This window comes from Stegostoma tigrinum, chromosome 21 (assembly GCF_030684315.1).
Source record: "Stegostoma tigrinum isolate sSteTig4 chromosome 21, sSteTig4.hap1, whole genome shotgun sequence".
Classification (NCBI taxonomy): Eukaryota; Metazoa; Chordata; class Chondrichthyes; order Orectolobiformes; family Stegostomatidae; genus Stegostoma; species Stegostoma tigrinum.
Window position 1 is genome coordinate 7230036 of NC_081374.1, and position 18409 is coordinate 7248444.

Consider the following 18409-nt stretch of genomic DNA (forward strand, 5'->3'; position numbering starts at 1 on the left):
TGTTATCACCTTCTCGCAAAATGTCAAAAGAAAGCAGGGAAGGAAAGACTAATGTCAGGAAAATCTCAATAATATAACCTGCAGATACATCTTCTGCAACCAACAGCCTTTCGCAACTTCTCAGAGTCATAGAGTCATACAGCATGGAAACAGAACTTCGGTCCAACTAATCAATGCTGAGCATAACCCCAGACTAAACTAGTTTCACCTCCTGCTCCGGGCCCATATACCTCCAAGCTCTTCCTATTTACGTACTAATCCAAATGCCTTTTACATGTTGTAATTGTGCCCACATCCACCACTTCCTCAGGTCGTTCCTTCCATGTGCACAATACTCTCTGTGCAAAACATTTGTCCCTCATGTCTTTTTCAAATTTCTTTCCTCCCACTTTGAAAATGTGTCCCCTAGTGAATCCTCGAGAAAAGATACCTACCATCATGACTTTATAAACTTCTATAACGTCACCTCTCAAACACTCCAGTGAAAAATGTCCCAGCCTATCCAGCCTTTCTTTATAACTCAAAGCTTTTATGTCCAGCGACATCCTGGTCAAGCTCTTCTGAATTCCCTCTACCTCAAAAATATCCCTCCGAGAACTAGGTGACCAGAACTGGACACAGTACTCCAGAAGAGGCCTCACCAGTGTCCTATACAACCTCAACATGACTTCCCAACTCTGATACTCAAATTCTTAAAATTGAGTGTGTATGGGGAGGTGACAGCCTCTTTGTATTATTAGGAAACAATTAGCTCAGAAACCCAGGTAATGTTCTGCAGATAACAAAGTGTGAAGCTAGATGAACACAGCAAGCCAAGCAGCATCACAGGAGCACAAAAGCTGACGTTTCAGGCTTTGACCCTTCATCAGCCCTGATGAAGGGTCAAGGCCCGAAACATCAGCTTTTGTGCTCCGGAGATGCTGCTTGGCCTGCTGTGTTCGTCCAGCTTCACACTTTGTTATCTTGGATTCTCCAGAATCTGCAGTTCCCATTATCACTGACATAATGTTCTGCAGACCCAGTTTTGAATCCCTCGAAGAAAATCTGGAATATGAGCTTAATAACGACCATGAAACCATTGCCAAGGGGAAAGCCCATCTGGTTCATTAATGTCCTTGAGGGAAGGGAACTGCCAATCTTACCTGGCCTGACCAACATGTGACTCCAGGCCCACAACAGTGTGGTTGACTCTTAATTGCCCTCTGGGGCAAATTGAGATGGACAATAAATGCTGCCTAGACAGTGCAATTCACATCAAACAAATTTTAAAACATGTGTATTTATCAATTGACATAGCACCTTTAATAGACAAAATAAAACATCCCCAAGGTGCTTCTCAGGAATAGAATTGAGCCAAATTCAACACTGAGTAAACTAAACAAAGTAGAAATTACGATGTGAAGCTGGATGAACACAGCAGGCCAAGCAGCATCAGAGGAGCAGGAAAGCTCGAAGTTTCGGGTCAGGACCCTTCTTCATTTTCTGATGAAGGGTCCTGACCCAGAACGTCAGCTTTCCTGCTCCTCTGATGCTGCTTGGCCTGCTGTGTTCATCCAGCTGTACACTGTGTTATCTCAGATTCTCCAGCATCGGCAGTTCCTACTATCTCTGTAGAAATTACAATGGGTGGCCAAAGGCTCAGTGAAACAGGTTTAAGGATTCTAAGTCTTAAAGGAGAAGAAAAAGGTGGAAAGGTTCAGGGATGGAATTCCTGAGCCGAGGTTTCCGGCAGCTGAAGTCATGGCTGTCAATGTTGGAATAATGTAAACTGGGTCAGAGACTGCAGGAAATTATGGATAAGGGGAAGGGAAGGCCATACAGGAAATCAGAAACAAAGCTGGGCAACCTTAATGAGGAGAAATCCAATCACATACCAAATATCCACCATTTACAAAAATACAAAAGCAAAATCATGTGGGTGCTGGAAAACTGAAATTAGCTGGTCTGGCAGCAGTTACAGAGTAAGAAATAAAGTTAACATTTCAGCTCAATGGCTTTTCATCAGAAAACACAAATCTTGTCAGCATTTTCTATTTTTATACAGCTTGGGAATTGTTGCCATCCGGTTCTTTCCAGGCTCTTGTCGGGATTTGAAAACAAAGCAGGAATTTTAAAATTGACAAGATACAGCGACGGTGCTTGTAAGCGCAGGAGCGAAGGGTGAACAGGATATGGTGCAGGTTGTAGTTCAGAAACCTAACTATAATGGCACTCCACAAAAGCTGAAAGTTACAGGATTTCTTTCCATTCTTTCTTTTCCTTCACGTACCATACAGTTAGGTTCTCCTTCTTCTCTCCAATTAATTATTTCAGCAAAAGCATATTGATTATTAGTATGATAGGATGTAACAGCTGGACTATGTTAAAATCAACATTTCCAACAGCCCGGGCAACACTTCATCTCGACAACAACAAAAACCGAAAAAAAAACTGGTAAATCAGGAACTAAAATAAAGTTGCTGGAAAAACTCAGCAGGCCTGGCAGCATTCTGCGAAGCAAAAAAGAGTTAATGTTTCAGGCCCGGTGACCCTTCCTCAGAATTTCATCTCGCTACCCAGACCTTGACAGGATGGATGGAACAGGGAGGGAGGTGTGAGACTTCCATGTTTGGAAAATCTGCCTCACTGAAGCTGAAAGTTCATTAAGCATTAATTTCAATTACCGCCTCCAGATCACAAGGCACAACATGAGTGGGAGAAAAGAAAATGAATAGGTTTTTACTTCAAAGCAAATGGACTTTTGGGTCCTTGTCAATGTTCTGGAAATTTCTGAAGACTGATTACTCAGTAACTCAGTTGTTTCAGCAAAAGAATGAATGGCTGGGGTCAACTGGAGTTGACTCAGATTCTCTAGGACATTACTGCAAGCAATGGGGACTTGAAAGAAAATCTTATTAGTTTAATTTCTTTTGAATACTCTTACTCATTCCAGGGAGGGTGGAATAAAGTTGTTGAGTTAGCAATCCAGAAGCCCAAAGGACATGCAATAGTTGGAAATCCAACCGTAGCAACTGGTGGGATTACAAATCAATTAATTAAACAAAAATGTGGACTACAAAGCCAGTCTCTGGTAATGGTGATTATTGTCTCAAAACCTATCTGCTCATGTCATCTTAAAGGAAGGAAATCTGCCTTCCTCACCCAATATGGCCCACAAGTGTCTCCAGGCCCATTGCAACATCTCTGCCTCTTAATTGCCCTCAGTTCACAGGAAATAAGGGACAGTGGCTTTGTGAGTGATACCCATATCCTACGAAAGAATATTTTTGAAACTAATAATGATCAAAACATGCATGATTTCAGTGACAGACAAGATTAATCCAGTCAGGGAACAGAGTTTGGAAAAACTGCTGGAACTCACAGTGGTTCAGGCAGCACCGCTGGAGAAAGGGTAAGCTAATGTTTCGAGTTTAGATAACTCTTCATCAGAGCTGAAGCTGACCTGCGGTGGTGTCCAGCATTTTTTGTTTCCAATACAGATTCCAGCATCTGCAGTAATTTGCCCCTAGGTAACAGAGTTTGTTCCTTTTCCAAATGGTATTGGAATGTCCAAAGGATACACCAATGGTCAATGCCTGGGAGTTTACAATTCACGACAGGGGTTTATGAGACAAAGTGCCCCAACATTTTACCAACGTAACAAAGTGTGAAGCTGGATGAACACAGCAGGCCAAGCAGCATCTCAGGAGCACAAAAGCTGCCGTTTCGGGCCTAGACCCTTCATCAGAGAGGGGGATGGGGAGAGGGTTCTGGAATAAATAGGGAGCGAGGGGGAGGCAGACCGAAGATGGAAAGAAAAGAAGATAGGTGGAGAGGAGAGTATAGGTGGGGAGGTAGGGAGAGGATAGGTCAGTCCAGGGAAGACGGACAGGTCAAGGAGGCGGGATGGGGTAGTAGGTAGGAAATGGAGGTGCGGCTTGAGGTGGGAGGAAGGGATAGGTGAGAGGAAGAACAGGTTAGGGAGGCGGAGACAGGCTGGGCTGGTTTTGGGATGCAGTGGGTGGAGGGGACGAGCTGGGATGGTTTTGTGATGCAGTGGGGGGAGGGGAGATTTTGAAGCTTGTGAAGTCCACACTGATACCATTGGGCTGCAGGGTTCCCAAGCGGAATATGAGTTGCTGTTCCTGCAACCTTCGGGTGCCATCATTATGGCACTGCAGGAGGCCCATGATGGACATGTCGTCTGTGGAATGGGAGGGGGAGTTAAAATGGTTCGCGACTGGGAGGTGCAGTTGTTTATTGCAAACCGAGCGGAGGTGTTCTGCAAAGCGTTCCCCAAGCCTCTGCTTGGTTTCCCCAATGTAGAGGAAGCCACACCGGGACAATGGATACAGTATGACACATTGGCAGATGTGCAGGTGAACCTCTGCTTAATATGGAAAGTCATCTTGGGGCCTGGGATGGGGGTGAGGGAGGAAGTGTGGGGGCAGGTGTAGCACTTTCTGCGGCTGCAGGGGAAGGTGCTGGGTGTGGTGGGGTTGGAGGGCAGTGTGGAGTGGACTGCACCTCCCAGTCGCGAACCATTTCCACTCCCCCTCCCATTCCTCAGACGACATGTCCATCATGGGCCTCCTGCAGTGCCACAATGATGCCACCCGAAGGTTGCAGGAACAGCAACTCATATTCCGCTTGGGAACCCTGCAGCCCAATGGTATCAATTGTGGTCTTCACAAGCTTCAAAATCTCCCCTTCCCCCACTGCATCCCATAACCAGCCCAGATCTTCCCCTCCCCCCACTGCATCACAAAACCAGCCCAGCTCGTCCCCTCCCCCCACTGCATCCCAAAACCAGCCCAGCCTGTCTCCGCCTCCCTAACCTGTTCTTCCTCTCACCCATCCCTTCCTCCCACCTCAAGCCGCACCTCCATTTCCTACCTACTGCCTCATCCCGCCTCCTTGACCTGGACTTCCCTCATCTTCCCTGGACTGACCTATCCCCTCCCTACCTCCCCACTTATCTTCTTTTCTCTCCATCTTCGGTTTGCCTCTCACTCTCTCCCTATTTATTCCAGAACCCTCTCCCCATCCCCCTCTCTGATGAAGGGTCTAGGCCTGAAACGTCAGCTTTTGTGCTCCTGAGATGCTGCTTGGCCTGCTGTGTTCATCCAGCTTCACACTTTGTTATCTTGGATTCTCCAGCATCTGCAGTTCCCATTATCACCAACATCATACTATCTAGTTTATACGGGCATACCGCTTCAAACAGAATTCTGACCTTTGTTCTCCATTTTGAAGAAATCCCATGGCTCAAAAGAAACTGGAAATTTCTCTCACCTTGACATTGTGCATGCTCATGATATTCCCACAGATGTCCATGTATTGTTTCAGGTCACTGTCCTGTAAAACATATGGAGACAGTGACATTTAGTAGCGGGAGGTCAGTTCTGCAGCTCTTACACCCCCTGAAACATCACCTTTGGAAGGTCAAATTAAAGAGGACCCACATTTAAAGATTCATAGATGTTTAAGGCACGGTAGTTGGTCATTTTGCCCGTGGTATCCACAAAGATCTGACTAACAGTAATGCCATTTTCCAGTTCTTGGCCTATCACTGCGGAGACTATGGTGATACAAGAGAACATCTAAATAATGCTTCAATGTTACAAAAGATACTGACTCAACCAGCCCTTCAGGCAGCGAATTCTCAAGATAGCAGTGGAGTCGTAGCAGCACAGCATGTGGGTTCCTTAGCCCAGGAGGCCGGAGTTTGTCTGCTCCATCTGCTTCTACTTCTTTTGCCCCCTTCTTTTGTCTTTTCTTTCCCTTTTTATCCTTCATCTTCTGACATCATGGGAAAGCCAGAGCATTGCCGCTTGGCTGAAGCAGTGGTGGTGCCCAGATCGAAGAATCCTGACTGTGGTAGACCCAGAGCCTGGATTCAGAACCTCGTTGGGTCTGTGATGGTGGGGATGCTCGGAGGAGGAGTCCTGACTGTGGTAGGCCCTCAGCATGGTCTCAGGAGCCCAGGGTCTGACCTGGGGGTCTTTGGCTGTGCTGGAGGCACTTCCTGAAACATTGACTAGACTGTGGTGCAGGTGGTGACTGGAGTGTAGACTTCTGGCTTTGGGACCTTGCAAAAGCCCCGTATTAGTGATTGTAGAACCCTTGTTCACAAGATAAACTCTACTAACATAATTTTTCTTTTATTCCTTTTGTAGTCTGGAGGCTGGTGGCAGTGTGGACAGTGGGGACAGGACTGTAATTCTGATCTTTTCATTCCTTTATTTTTCTACATTATTCCCATGATTTTACATTTTTCTAATTTATTCCTGAGGATTTGTTTTTAAGAAACTGTACCTGGGTACCTTTGGACCTAAGATGGCCTTTTTAGTGGTGACTTGTAAACTTTTCACTGTACTCATCTGACTACATATGACAGTAAAGCTAATTCTAATTCTATTCCAGATTCCCACCACCCTGAGTGAAAATGATTCTGCTCAACTCTCCTCCAAGCATTCTACCTTTTACTTTAAATCTCTGATCCCTGAATATTGACCTCTCCACTCATGGAAAATGTGCCTTACCATTCACCCTTTCTGTGCCCTTCATACTCTAATGCCTCTACCAGGTACCCTCCCAGCCTGCATGGCATCAGAGAAAACAGTCTTAGTCAATCTTTGAGTATTCTATGCTTCAGCTAATAAAGGCAAGCATCCTGTATCTTTTCTCAACCACCCGAACTACCAGCCCTGCGACCCGGAATCTGTGGATATGCCCATCAAGGTCCCTCTGATGCTCAGCATTTTTCCGAATCCTACCATTCTTGGTGTAATCTTATCCTTTGTTAGCACTTCCCAAATGCATTACCTCGCAACTTTCAAGGTTGAATTCCATTAGCCATTTCTCTGCCCAGTTGATCAGCCTATTGGTACCCTCCCACAGTTTACGGCTATCTCCTGCACTACTTACCACCCTATCAATTTTTCTTTGACTCCTTGACCATACCATACATTTAAATCACCATTAATATACACCACAAACAGCCAGGGCCCCAGCACCAAGCCTCACAGAACCCCTTTGGAACCAAACTCTAGCTTCAGCCTTCGTTCCTGCCACTCAGTCAATTCTGGATCCAAAGTACTATTTTGTCTTGGATGTCATTGGTTGCTATTTTCTTGACCATGAGGGACCTTATCAAAGGAAGGCCCTTTATCTAAAGCAGGATATGCTGGTGTTGGAGGGGGATCCAGAGGTAGTTTACAAGAATGATGCCCGGAGATGAGGTTTATAAAATCATGAGGGGCATAGATAAGATGAATGGTGGGTGTCTTTTCCCTAGGCTTGGAATTTCAAGACAAAGAGGCATATTTTTAAAGTGAGAAGGGAAAGATTTTAAAAAGACATTAGGACAATGTTTTTGCATTGAGAGTGGTTCATATGTGGAATGAACTGCCAGAGGAAGTGATGGATGCAGGTACAGTCACAATGTTTAAAAGACATTTAGGTAAGTAGACGAATAAAAAATATTTGGAAGAATACGGACCAAGTGCAGGCAGGTGGGACTAGTTTAGATTGGGATTATGGTCGGAATGGACTGGTTGGATGGAATGGCCTGTATTTTGTGCTGTATGACTCTATGACTATGAAGTGCCTGTCACATGAGGAGCAGTTGAGCACTCTGGGTCTGTACTTGACTGAGTATAGAAGGACAAAGGGGGACCTGATTGAAGCTTACAGAATACAAAGAGGTCTGGATATTGTGGACTTGGAGCAGATGTTACCATTGGTAGTGGGAGAGACTAGGACCCAAGCGCACAGCCTCGGGGTAAGGGGATGACACTTTAGAACTGAGATGAGGAGGAATTTCTTCAGCCAGAGAGTCGAGAATCAATGGAACTCATTGCTACAGAAGGCTACGGAGGCCAATGCATTGAGTATATTTAAGACAGAAGTAGGTAGTTTCTTGATTGTTAAGGGGATCAAAGGTTATGGGGAGAAGACTGCAGAATGGGTTTGAGAAACACATTTGCCATGCTGGGTGGAGCAGACCCTTTGAACTGAATGGTCTAATTCTACTCCTATGTCTATGGTCTAAAAGCCTTGCTAAATTCTGTGTAAGCTTTATCAAATGCATTATCGTTGTAAAGTCCTGGTTACCTGCTCAAAAATTTGATCAGATTTGTGAATCACAACTTTCTTTTAACAAATCCACACTGATTATCCCTGAGTAATCTGTGTCTCTTCAAGTGCAGGCATGTTCTCTTTCTCACAATTCTTTCTAATAACTTCCCCACCAACAGGTTAGGCTGATTGGCCTTTCATTTCTGGTGTATCCTTTGCTCGTTTTTTTTAATAATGGGAAAATGTTAGCACTCCACCGCATGTGTGACCAGAGAAAGCATGAAAATTACTGCTAGGACTCTCGGTATCTAGTCCCTTGCCTCCCTAAACAGCCTGGAATACATCTTATCCACTTTTAAGGCTGCAAAACCTTCTAGTATTTCCTTGGTCCATGTTCATAGAACATAGAACATAGAACATTACAGGACAGTACACGCCCTTCGGCCCTCGATGTTGTGCCGACCTGTGAAACCAATCTGAAGCCCATCTAACCTACACTATTCCATTATCATCCATATGTTTATCCAATGACTATTTCAATGCCCTTAAAGTTGGCGAGCCTACTACTGTTTCACGCCCTTACCACTCTCTGAGTAAAGAACCTACCTCTGACTTCTGTCCTACAACTATCACCCCTCACTTTAAAACTATGTCCCCTCATGCTAGCCATCACCATCTGAGGAAAAAGGCTCTCACTGTCCACCGTATCTAATCCTCTGATCATCTTGTGTGTCTCATTAAGTTGCCTCTTAACCTTATATTTCACAGTCCTCCACCCTGGTGCCTAAATTTCTTAGCTTCTTACAACTTCAGGGAGTCTCAAAGTACCTTCCAACAACCATATAATGTAGGAAACTCGGCAACAGATTTGTACACAGTAAGATCCCACAAGCAATAACGATATAATGAGCAGATAATTTAGAGATGCTGCGTTCTCTCTCATATAGTGCTAAACAATGTTTTACGTCCATCTAACAAGGGTTTTGTTTTAATATCTCCAACCAGAAACTTAACCTCCAACACAGAAGCATTCTCCCAGAACAACTGCCCAGATTATACAGGAAGTCTCCATACTTGTGCTTAAATCTAAAACTTTCTGATGGCAGCTCAGTGATTAGCACTGCTGCCTCACAGCACCAGGGACCTGGGTTCATTCAAACTCAGGTGACTGTTTGTGTGGAGTTTGCATGTTCTCCCTGTGTCTGCATGCGTTTCCTCCAATGATCTAAAGATGTGCAGTTTCAGTGGATTGGCCATGCCGAATTGCCCATAGTGTCCAGGGACATGCAGGCTAGGTGGATTTGCCATGGACGATGCAGAGATGGGGTGGGTTTGGATGGGATGCTCTCTGGACGGTCAGTGTGGACTCAATGGGCTGAATGGGCTGCTTCCACACTGTAGGGATTCAATGACTCAGGAACAAGAGGGTCACTGCTGCAGTAAAGTTGATGCAAGAATGAGTTTTATTATAAATCAAATTATACTATCCTTACTGGGAATGCTTGCTGGGACCGTGTGAAGAGATACTCCCCATATATTTTCCCAGTGTAGCTCCATTCTGAGGCTTGAAAATAACTCTGGTCCCAGAGGGTTGAGAGTGGGGTGGGAGAAGAGGGTGGCTGGACTGCTGTGAGACAGAGGAAACGGGGGGTGCTGGTGATGTTTATACTGAAGAATTCTTTCGCTAAAATGCATCCACCGTCCCACAGGTTTTCTTTACACTGTGATCGGAGTCACTGACAAGGCCACTATATGTTGTTCATTCCTGACTGACCTTGATTGATCACTAGGCCATTTCAAAGGGCAGTTAAGAGTCAACCATATTTCTGCAGTTCTGGAATCACACGTCCACCAAATGTAAGAATGGCTAATTCCTTGCCTAATGGACATTTAAGAGCCTTCGTTTTTACAACAAGTGATGATAATTTCATGGGAATCATGTGTGAATAGCTTTACATTCCAAAGTTATTGATTGGAATTAGATTTCACAGGTCCCCATGTTTGGATTTGATCCCACATTCCCAAGCGTATCAGCTAGGCCTCAGGATTACCAGTCAATACAGTGTAGAGCTGGAGGAGCACAGCAGGTCAGGTAGCATCAGAGGAGCAGGAAATTTGTTTACACTCTTCATCATGAGTCCTGAAGTACCAATACATCGCCCATGTCTGTTTTCAGAACAGGAATCAGGCCTTAAGAATAAATCAACCAGGTAGCCCTCACCCACAGTGAAAAATGGCAAGGAATTAAAGGGGCTTTGCAACATTTGTCAAATTTCCATAGCAACCATTGCTGCTTTGGAGACCATTCTCTCCAAATCTTTGGAAGCCACATTTGGGGAAGCTACGCTGTAGCGGCAGTAGCTTTGCGCTATGTCTAATCCTGCCATCAAATTGTTTTATGGCCTCTAGGTACAAAGCTAAAGATGTGTTCAGAATGGAACTTACAAACAAACTCACTTATTTTAGAATGAAAAGAAAGGTTGTGAGTGAGTCACCCCACGTCGATGGCTTACCAGGTACTCAAAAACGAGGGTGAGTGAGCGGTCAGTGTGAATGATGTCATGCAGAGTGACGATGTTTGCATGTTTCAGATTCTTCAGCAATGAAACTGTGGAGAAAGAGCACAGTAATTAATTGGGATGCACCTCTGCACTTTTCAATGTTAGCCCGTAAGACCATATAATTTTATTTCCTAATTCCTCAATTAAAATAAGAAAAAAGACTACTTTAAAGCCAAATTAGTGTGGAAAGTATTGCAACGCTTTAATAAACAAGTCACTGAAACTCATTGTATGTGATGTTTACACTGCTGCTTCATTCAAACAGCAGGAGAAAGCTATTTGTAGATGACATATTGCCGGGGTGTGTGCAAAGTGCGATCCCGACAGCAACAGGTAGCTGATTGGTTCATGCAATTGTGACCAGTCTTGGATGCAAGGCTGTTAGTCTGACAACAACTCTCTGACTGGTTCCTGGGCAGCTGAACAGCTTATGGGTACAAATGATTCACTGAGAAGACTTCAACCTCCTGGAAGAACAGGTTATGTGTCGCTCCCGCTCTGCAGTAAAAATACCTGAAACTCAAAGAAATCCAGTTATTTTATCTCACCTGTTGCTGTAGACCATTGTCTTTATCTAGGAACTAAGAAACTTTGTAGTTAGTGCACCAAGTACACTGCACTAGTCTGAAGAAGTGAAAGAACCTAGAGATAGGAGATTATGAACAGAAAGGACATTTATTAAAAAGACATTTGGATAAGTACATGAATAGAAAAGGTTTGAAGGGATTTGGGCCAAGCACAAGCAGGTAGGGTGAGTTTAGTTTGGGATTATAATCGGCACGGACTGGTTGGGCCAAAGGATCTGTTTTTGTGTTGCATGACTCCATAAGTCTAAAATCGCGCCAAGCCAAAGGAATGTCTCAATGAACCTTGTGGACCGGTGCTATTGGGAAGAATTTCTCAGTTGTTACTTTCCCTCCATCCATAAAACCAATTTTTTGTTTCTATGTGTACAAGTGAGTGTTAGACTATTTGTGTAGAGATTTTAAAGGAGGGGTTAGAATATTAACCAGAGACATATGTTGATGCTTCATAGCTAATTGTTTGTGATTAGAGTTTACTTATTGATGATAAAAAATAGTTCCAGTTAAGTACAGGAACCTGGTCAGCATTTTGTGTTAGCTAGGTTCAAACAGGTAAACTGGCGGCTCTGTGAACTTCCTTTAACTCATTAGCTTCTGTAGTGACCTCGGGAGTGGTGAGCCTTGAAAATCAACGCACTGTCTCACAAGTGTAACATAAATAAATCACAAAGGTAAATAAAACCCCAGATCTTCAATACAAACAATATATGGCATTGGAAATAGCGAAGAATTTTCTGCCGCATTGTCCCCGATTGTCTGAAGTAAACTTCCAAAACCAAGTTACTTGAATAGGCCATTAAGTTGAGGATGGCTATGTTTACTAACTTGAAGAAGACAGACACAACTGAAGGACTAGCACAGCATTTGGGTTGAGCAAAAATACAAGAGAGATCAGGTACTCCTAATAATGAAGCATCAGAATTTGGTGATTTTCAGTTATAGTCAAACCAGATGGGACATTAAAAAAGAAATGAAACAGCTAGAGATGGAATTCTGAAGAGCAGAAAAAGACAAAGCAAGAATAGAAAAAGATAAGGAAAGGAAAATGGGAATGAAAAGAATGGAAATTAGAAGACTAGAATTAGAATTGTACAGGGAAAAGGAATTTAAGCTTAATGTATTGGAGTTGAAGAAGAGCCATCAGGCCCTGATGCAGACTCTGGTGAAGAAAATCTAAGGTATAATGTAAGGCCCAATCAAGATATGTTTAAGTTTGTACTTGTCCTGCCAAAATTTGAGTAAATTGATGTGTCGGCACTTTTATGTCCTTTGAGAAAATAGCAAGACGAATGAATTGGTCAAAGGGAATCTGGACATTGCTCAGGCAGAGTGTGTTGACAGGTAAAGTGCAGGGAATTTATGCTTTACTGTTTGAGGTTTTAAGGGTTGATGACACTGTAATAAAAACTATATTGGCTATATGCGAGTTAACGCCTGAGGCATACTAAGAGTGGTTTCAGACTTTAAGGAGACAGCCTGGAAAAACCTATATTAAATTTGAAACAGTTAACCAAAATAATGTTGATGCGCATTAGACATTGAAACCATGTATGAAGTCTTCAGAGAGATTATTCTTTGATAGGCATTTAAACATTCCCCACCTTATATAATAAGGAATTATATTAAGGACTAAAGGGTTACGACTGCTAGACAGGTAGCTGTAATGGCAAATGATTACGAACTGATCCATAAAACTAAGCCTTTTTCACATTAATTCAAAAAGGGTAGAAATTGGGAAAATGGAAGCCTGTCATGAGCGCAGAGGGTAACGCAAGTGGAAGTTTCACAGGCAAAACTGAAAGAATGGGCAAAAATTCAAGTTTCAAGTGGGGGCAAGGTATCAGCGTTATTCCATTTGCAAGGTCAGCCTCTGAAAGTGACATTCAGTGGTCCATACAAAGTAGTTAGGAAGGCTATTAAAACCGGATTACTGGCAATCCTTGGAATATGCTGCCGGGGGTGGTGATGGACGCAGATGCAATAGCAGCATTCAAGAAGCACCTGGACGAAGACATGGATAGGGAGGGAAGTGAGGAATGTGGATCCTGTAAGTGAAGGCAAATTTAGTAGGGAAGAGCAAAATATGTTGGGGCAGGCTTGGAGAGCAAAAGGGCCTGTTCCTGTGCTGTATTATTCTTTGAGAATATGCCCTGTTCTGTAGAACATTTGCAAGTCAATTTGTGAGCAAGTCAGAACACAACGCAAAGCAATGGTTTGGAAAGTTCAAGGAAAAGTTCATCTGATGGATCTTTAAAATTACTGAATTGGATTATGTTTATCAGTCGGACATTCATAAATCAGCACACTCTGTGTTTGACAGATCCCTCTGATCACAGGAAGGAGAGTCAGTTGTGTCACATAAATATATTGAAACACATCCTTGCAGGGAAGAGGAAGAGGAGGAGGAGAAAGTGTATCAGCTGGTACGAGTGGAAAAAGATGGCAGCGACAGTAAAAATGGAAGGAGAGGTTGACAGTTCTGACTGAGAGGATTGGTCATGGGATGAGGCCGGGAGTGGGGAGATTTTGAAACTGATAAAATCCACATTTAGGTCAATGGGCTGTAGGCTCCCGAGGCACAATATGAGGTGTGTTCCTCCAGTTTGCAGGTGGTGTCATTGTGACACTGGAGGAAGTTCAGGATGGACATGTCACCCAGGGAGTGGGAGTGCGAGTTGAAATTGTTTACAACCGGAAGGTGTTAATGTTTGTCACAAACAGAGTGCAGAGGTTGATGGTTCTCAAAGTGAACCTTTTTCAATCCAACTCATCAACACAGAAATACAGGGGTAGTTAGAAATTGTTTTCATATTTAGAGAAAGGGCAATGGCAATGTAAAACTACTTGGAAAGGATCAGGTAAATTGTGGAGATTCACCTGGATCTACTAGAATATCTAGGCATGATGTGGATGTAGGAAGTAAGTCAGTATCCTCATCAATCGAACCCAGAAAGACAAGCTCAGGTAGAAACAGAGGGCTAGTGCATGCTGGGAAACCACTTGATGGAACGCAGTCAAAGTGGCTGGAGGTCACTGGTACCGTTAGTTCCTAAATCGGAACAGTCAACTAGATTTTGTAGAGACTACAGAAAGGTAGATACACGCACAAAAACCGATATGTATAAAGTTCCATGGGTAGAACACAGTATTGACTGTGTTGCTAGGCTGCTCAATTGAAGGAGTATTGGCAAATGCCATTAACATTTAACAATGTCACACCAAGAGGGCTTTACCAATAATGAGTGATGACATTGGATGAAAGAATGCCCTAGCTACATTCCAAAGGTTTATACATCAAGTCAGAGCTGAAGTCTGTATCGTTTATTTAAACGATGTAAGATATAGCAGCACATGGGCAGAGTATGTGAGATAAGTAGAAGATCAGTTCAAGTAATTGTAGCTGTCTAGCTTCATGATAAATTTAAACAAAACTTTACGAAAGCCTGACTATTTTTCCTAGAGTATCAGAAGGTAAGGACCGGTGTTGCCAAGAACAGTGAAAATCTGTTCCTAAAAATAAACAGGATACCATGAAGTTTTTAAGAATGTGTGTTTACCTTGCATCACCTGTACCTTTGCCACATTTGTGAAGGAAACAAGCAGGAGTGGAATGGCTAACGGAATATTGGACTGCATTTGAGAAGTTGATGGCAACCCCATCAAATGAACCAGTACTGGCACCCCTGAGTTTTCAAGACCTTTCAAAACGGAGATTGATTACTGACTTTGGGTAGCTGCAGTTCCGCCTGACAATGAATCAGGAGAAGCCAACGGGTCACTTTTCTAAGAAACTAAATCAGTAACAGAGGAAATACTCTCCCAGAGCAAAATAGACTTTGGAAATGTTATTGGCTTTTCAACCCTTTGAAGTCTAAGCCTGACATAAATATGACAAAGATTATTCTACACTGACCACAGCCAATTGGCATTCATTGGAAAGTTTGAAACTCAAAATGCAAAACTATTTGGGGTGTCTCATTTCAACAATTAATATTAAAATTATTGACATTGCTGGAACCGTTAGTGTGATTGTGATTATGTCCCCATGTGTAAAATGATGGTATAACTTAAATATTTCACAAATAGTGAAGGATTGCATGACATTGGAGAAAGAGAAGGGTGGGCAAGAGAAAGCATGGATGGATTGTTAAACACAAAATACTTCAGATGCTGGAAATTTATTTCTGTTGATTCATGGGATGTGGGCATCACTTTTTAGGCAGCATTTATTGCCCATCCCTAATTGCCCAGATGGTGGTTAAGAGTCAACCACATTGCTCTGGGTTTGGAGTCACATGTAGGCCAGACCAGGTAAGGATGACAGTTTCCTTCCCTAAAGGACATTAATGAACCAGGTGAGTTTTATCCGACAATTGTTAATGGATTTATGGCCGTCATGAGATTCTTAATTCCAGATTTTTTTTTACTGGATTCAAATTCCACCATCTGCCATGGTGGGATTTGAACCTGGGTCACCAGAATATCAGCTGAGTCTCTGGATTAACAGTCCAGCAATAATACCACTAGACCATCGCCTCCCCTAAATCTGGAATGTAATCAGAAATTGCTGGAGAAACTCAGCAGGTCTGGCAGCATCTGTGGAGAGAGAGAGAAGCAGTTAACTCTTTTGACCACAGTATGGTATTTCTTCAACAGCAGCTGAGAGATTTTGTAGTTAATGTATCAATCGACCTGTGCCTCTGGTGAAGCAGTAAAAACACCTGGAGAACAGAGGGCAAAGATCAGAAAGTTTTGGGGTGCAAAAAAAAACACAAACCCTACGGTGGAGTGGTGTTATTGAGCTGTGGTTCCCAGTTATTTTAACCTCCACCCGGGACTCCAATTATTTTTTTCCCCATTAGTTATAGAAAACCGTTGAGATGCATTGTGGCACACTTCTGGAGTTGGTGGCACTTGGACTTTCTAGCTCCAAAGTAAGGTCACAGTCACTGTGCCACAAGAGACTTCCCAGCACGTCGTTTGTTTGCCCATGGGTGTTTAAGGGTTTTAAAAAGTGTGGTTAAAGTTTAACCAGTGGAGCCAAATGTTGATAATTCATAGCTGATTGTGATTTGAATTTACCTGTTTGAAATAAATAGTAGTACTTGTTGAGTCCAGGAAGCTGCTCAGTGTTTCCTGTTATGTTTGCAATGGTAGGGGACTTTACATTCTTTGATTAGATCATCAACTTTTCCAATGATCCTGGGAGTGGTGGGGCTTAGCACACTTTACTTTGTGTCTCACAACTTTTCCCACTTTCACATGTCTGCCTCCTTTAAAAATGCAGTTTTCAAACATTGGCTTGCCACTGCATTAATATACACTTCCTCATCAAATTCTTACTCGACAAGCTTATTTCTTTTTGTCTTTTTACACATTATATCCTAAACACATTCCGCCTTATGTTCTTTCTCACACGCTCTTCTCTTATAGTAAGACCATAAGACCATAAGACATAGGAGTGGAAGTAAGGCCATTTGGCCCATCGAGTCCACTCCGCCATTTAATCATGGCTGATGGGCATTTCAACTCCACTTCCCTGCACTCCCCCCCGTAGCCCTTGATTCCTTGTGAGATCAAGAATTTATTGATTTCTGCCTTGAAGACATTTAACGTCCCGCCCTCCACTGCGCTCCGTGGCAATGAATTCCACAAGCCCATCACTGGCTGAAGAAATGTCTCTTCATTTCCATCCTAAATTTACCCCCTCTAATTCTAAGGCTGTGCTCACGGGTCCTAGTCTCCCCACCTAATGGAAACAAGTTCCCAGCGTCCACCCTTTCTAAGCCATATATTATCTTGTAACTTTCTATTAGATCTCCCCTCAACCATCTAAACTCTAATGAGTACAATCCCAGGATCTTTAGCCGTTCTTTGTGTGTTAAACCTACCATTCCAGGGATCATCCGTGTGAATCTCCACTGGACACGCTCCAGCGCCAGTATGTCCTTCCTGAGGTGTGGGGCCAAAAATTGGACACAGTATTCTAAATGGGGCCTAACTAGAGCTTTATAAAGTCTTTATAAAGTACCCTGGCCCTCCGAAATTTCTGCTCATCTGTTAGAACCATTTCAGATTTTCATCAGGCACCCGAGATAAACTCACCGAGATAAACTGATGTTTGCCTGGGGCTGTTTCTACAGGACACAAATTCTCAAGCTATAACTCATTGTCTCAGGATAGAAGGTTGGTCATTTAGATCTGAGTAAAGGTGACGTAATGTCACACCCTTTCGAAATGAAGGGCTATGATGCTTTGTGATGAGCATATTCAAGGCCAAAGTCTACAGGTTTTGGCGACTAAAGGAATTAAGAGATGTAGAAGATTGGACAGGCAGTGACATATCAACCATGACTATTATTGAAGGGTAATGCAGCCTTGGAGGGACTGAATGACTTACTCATGCTCCTATCTTTTACATTTGTACAATTGTCTCACATGTTTCACTATTATCATTGCCTCAAACTCTCTCTGAAACTCTCACACACAATTTGCTGATCTTTTTTCCCGTCTCGCACAATCTGTCTCACTTATCACCTTGTTCACTCTCAGTACCTTGTTCCCTTTGTAGTCTCTCAATGTCCCTGCCTACACCTGACACTAACCACATTACCTATCTTTCTCACAGCCTCTCAGTCTCCCTTAGGTAATGTAGGGATAAACAGTAAGATCAGGCAGTGAAGCTGCACCTGGTTTTAACCCCAGGGTAAATTCAACTAATTGAATTTGAATTCCTTCAACTGTTACAAAGTCTTATTTCCAATTATAGTTCATTATTACCGCGACTCCATCTGACTAAGATCTTGTTTTTGACTGAAAACAAAAAAAAATGCTGGAAATCACATTAGCACAATACATTTACCTATTAATGATTGGCCAATCTCACTGGGTAACATGTCACCTGACCTCAGCTACGTGATTTCCCCAAACCAACCTTTAAGTGTTTAGGTAATCATGTAAACCCAGAGGAAATCGTTAATAGCTATAATCCATTAACAGGAGCCAAATCAAAAGCTGGATGGAGTGTATTCGATAAATAGATGTACAGACATGTAATAGCCCAGAGGTTTCCTTAACTCACTGTATACACATTATTGAGTCAAAATAAAGTACAAGGGCTACACTCTGACTGTGTCCTTGGTCTGAGTCAAGGGGATTGCAAAAATGACACAACTAGCCCTTATTAGCAGGAAAAGGAAGATT

At 43.0% G+C, this 18409-nt stretch overlaps 1 protein-coding gene across 8 annotated transcripts in view; it reads right to left on the reverse strand.

Annotated features, from left to right (window-relative positions):
* The window catches only part of LOC125462683 (cyclin-dependent kinase 18-like), a 181461-nt gene that overhangs the window by 26496 nt on the left and 136556 nt on the right, over positions 1-18409 (reverse strand). For all 8 annotated transcript variants that reach the window (XM_048552919.2, XM_048552912.2, XM_048552915.2 and 5 more), the window contains 2 exons: positions 10575-10669; positions 5275-5337 (listed from right to left, as the gene is read on the reverse strand). In XM_048552919.2, the coding sequence (XP_048408876.1) occupies positions 5275-5337; positions 10575-10669 (158 nt within the window). The remainder of the gene's footprint in view (positions 1-5274; positions 5338-10574; positions 10670-18409) is intronic.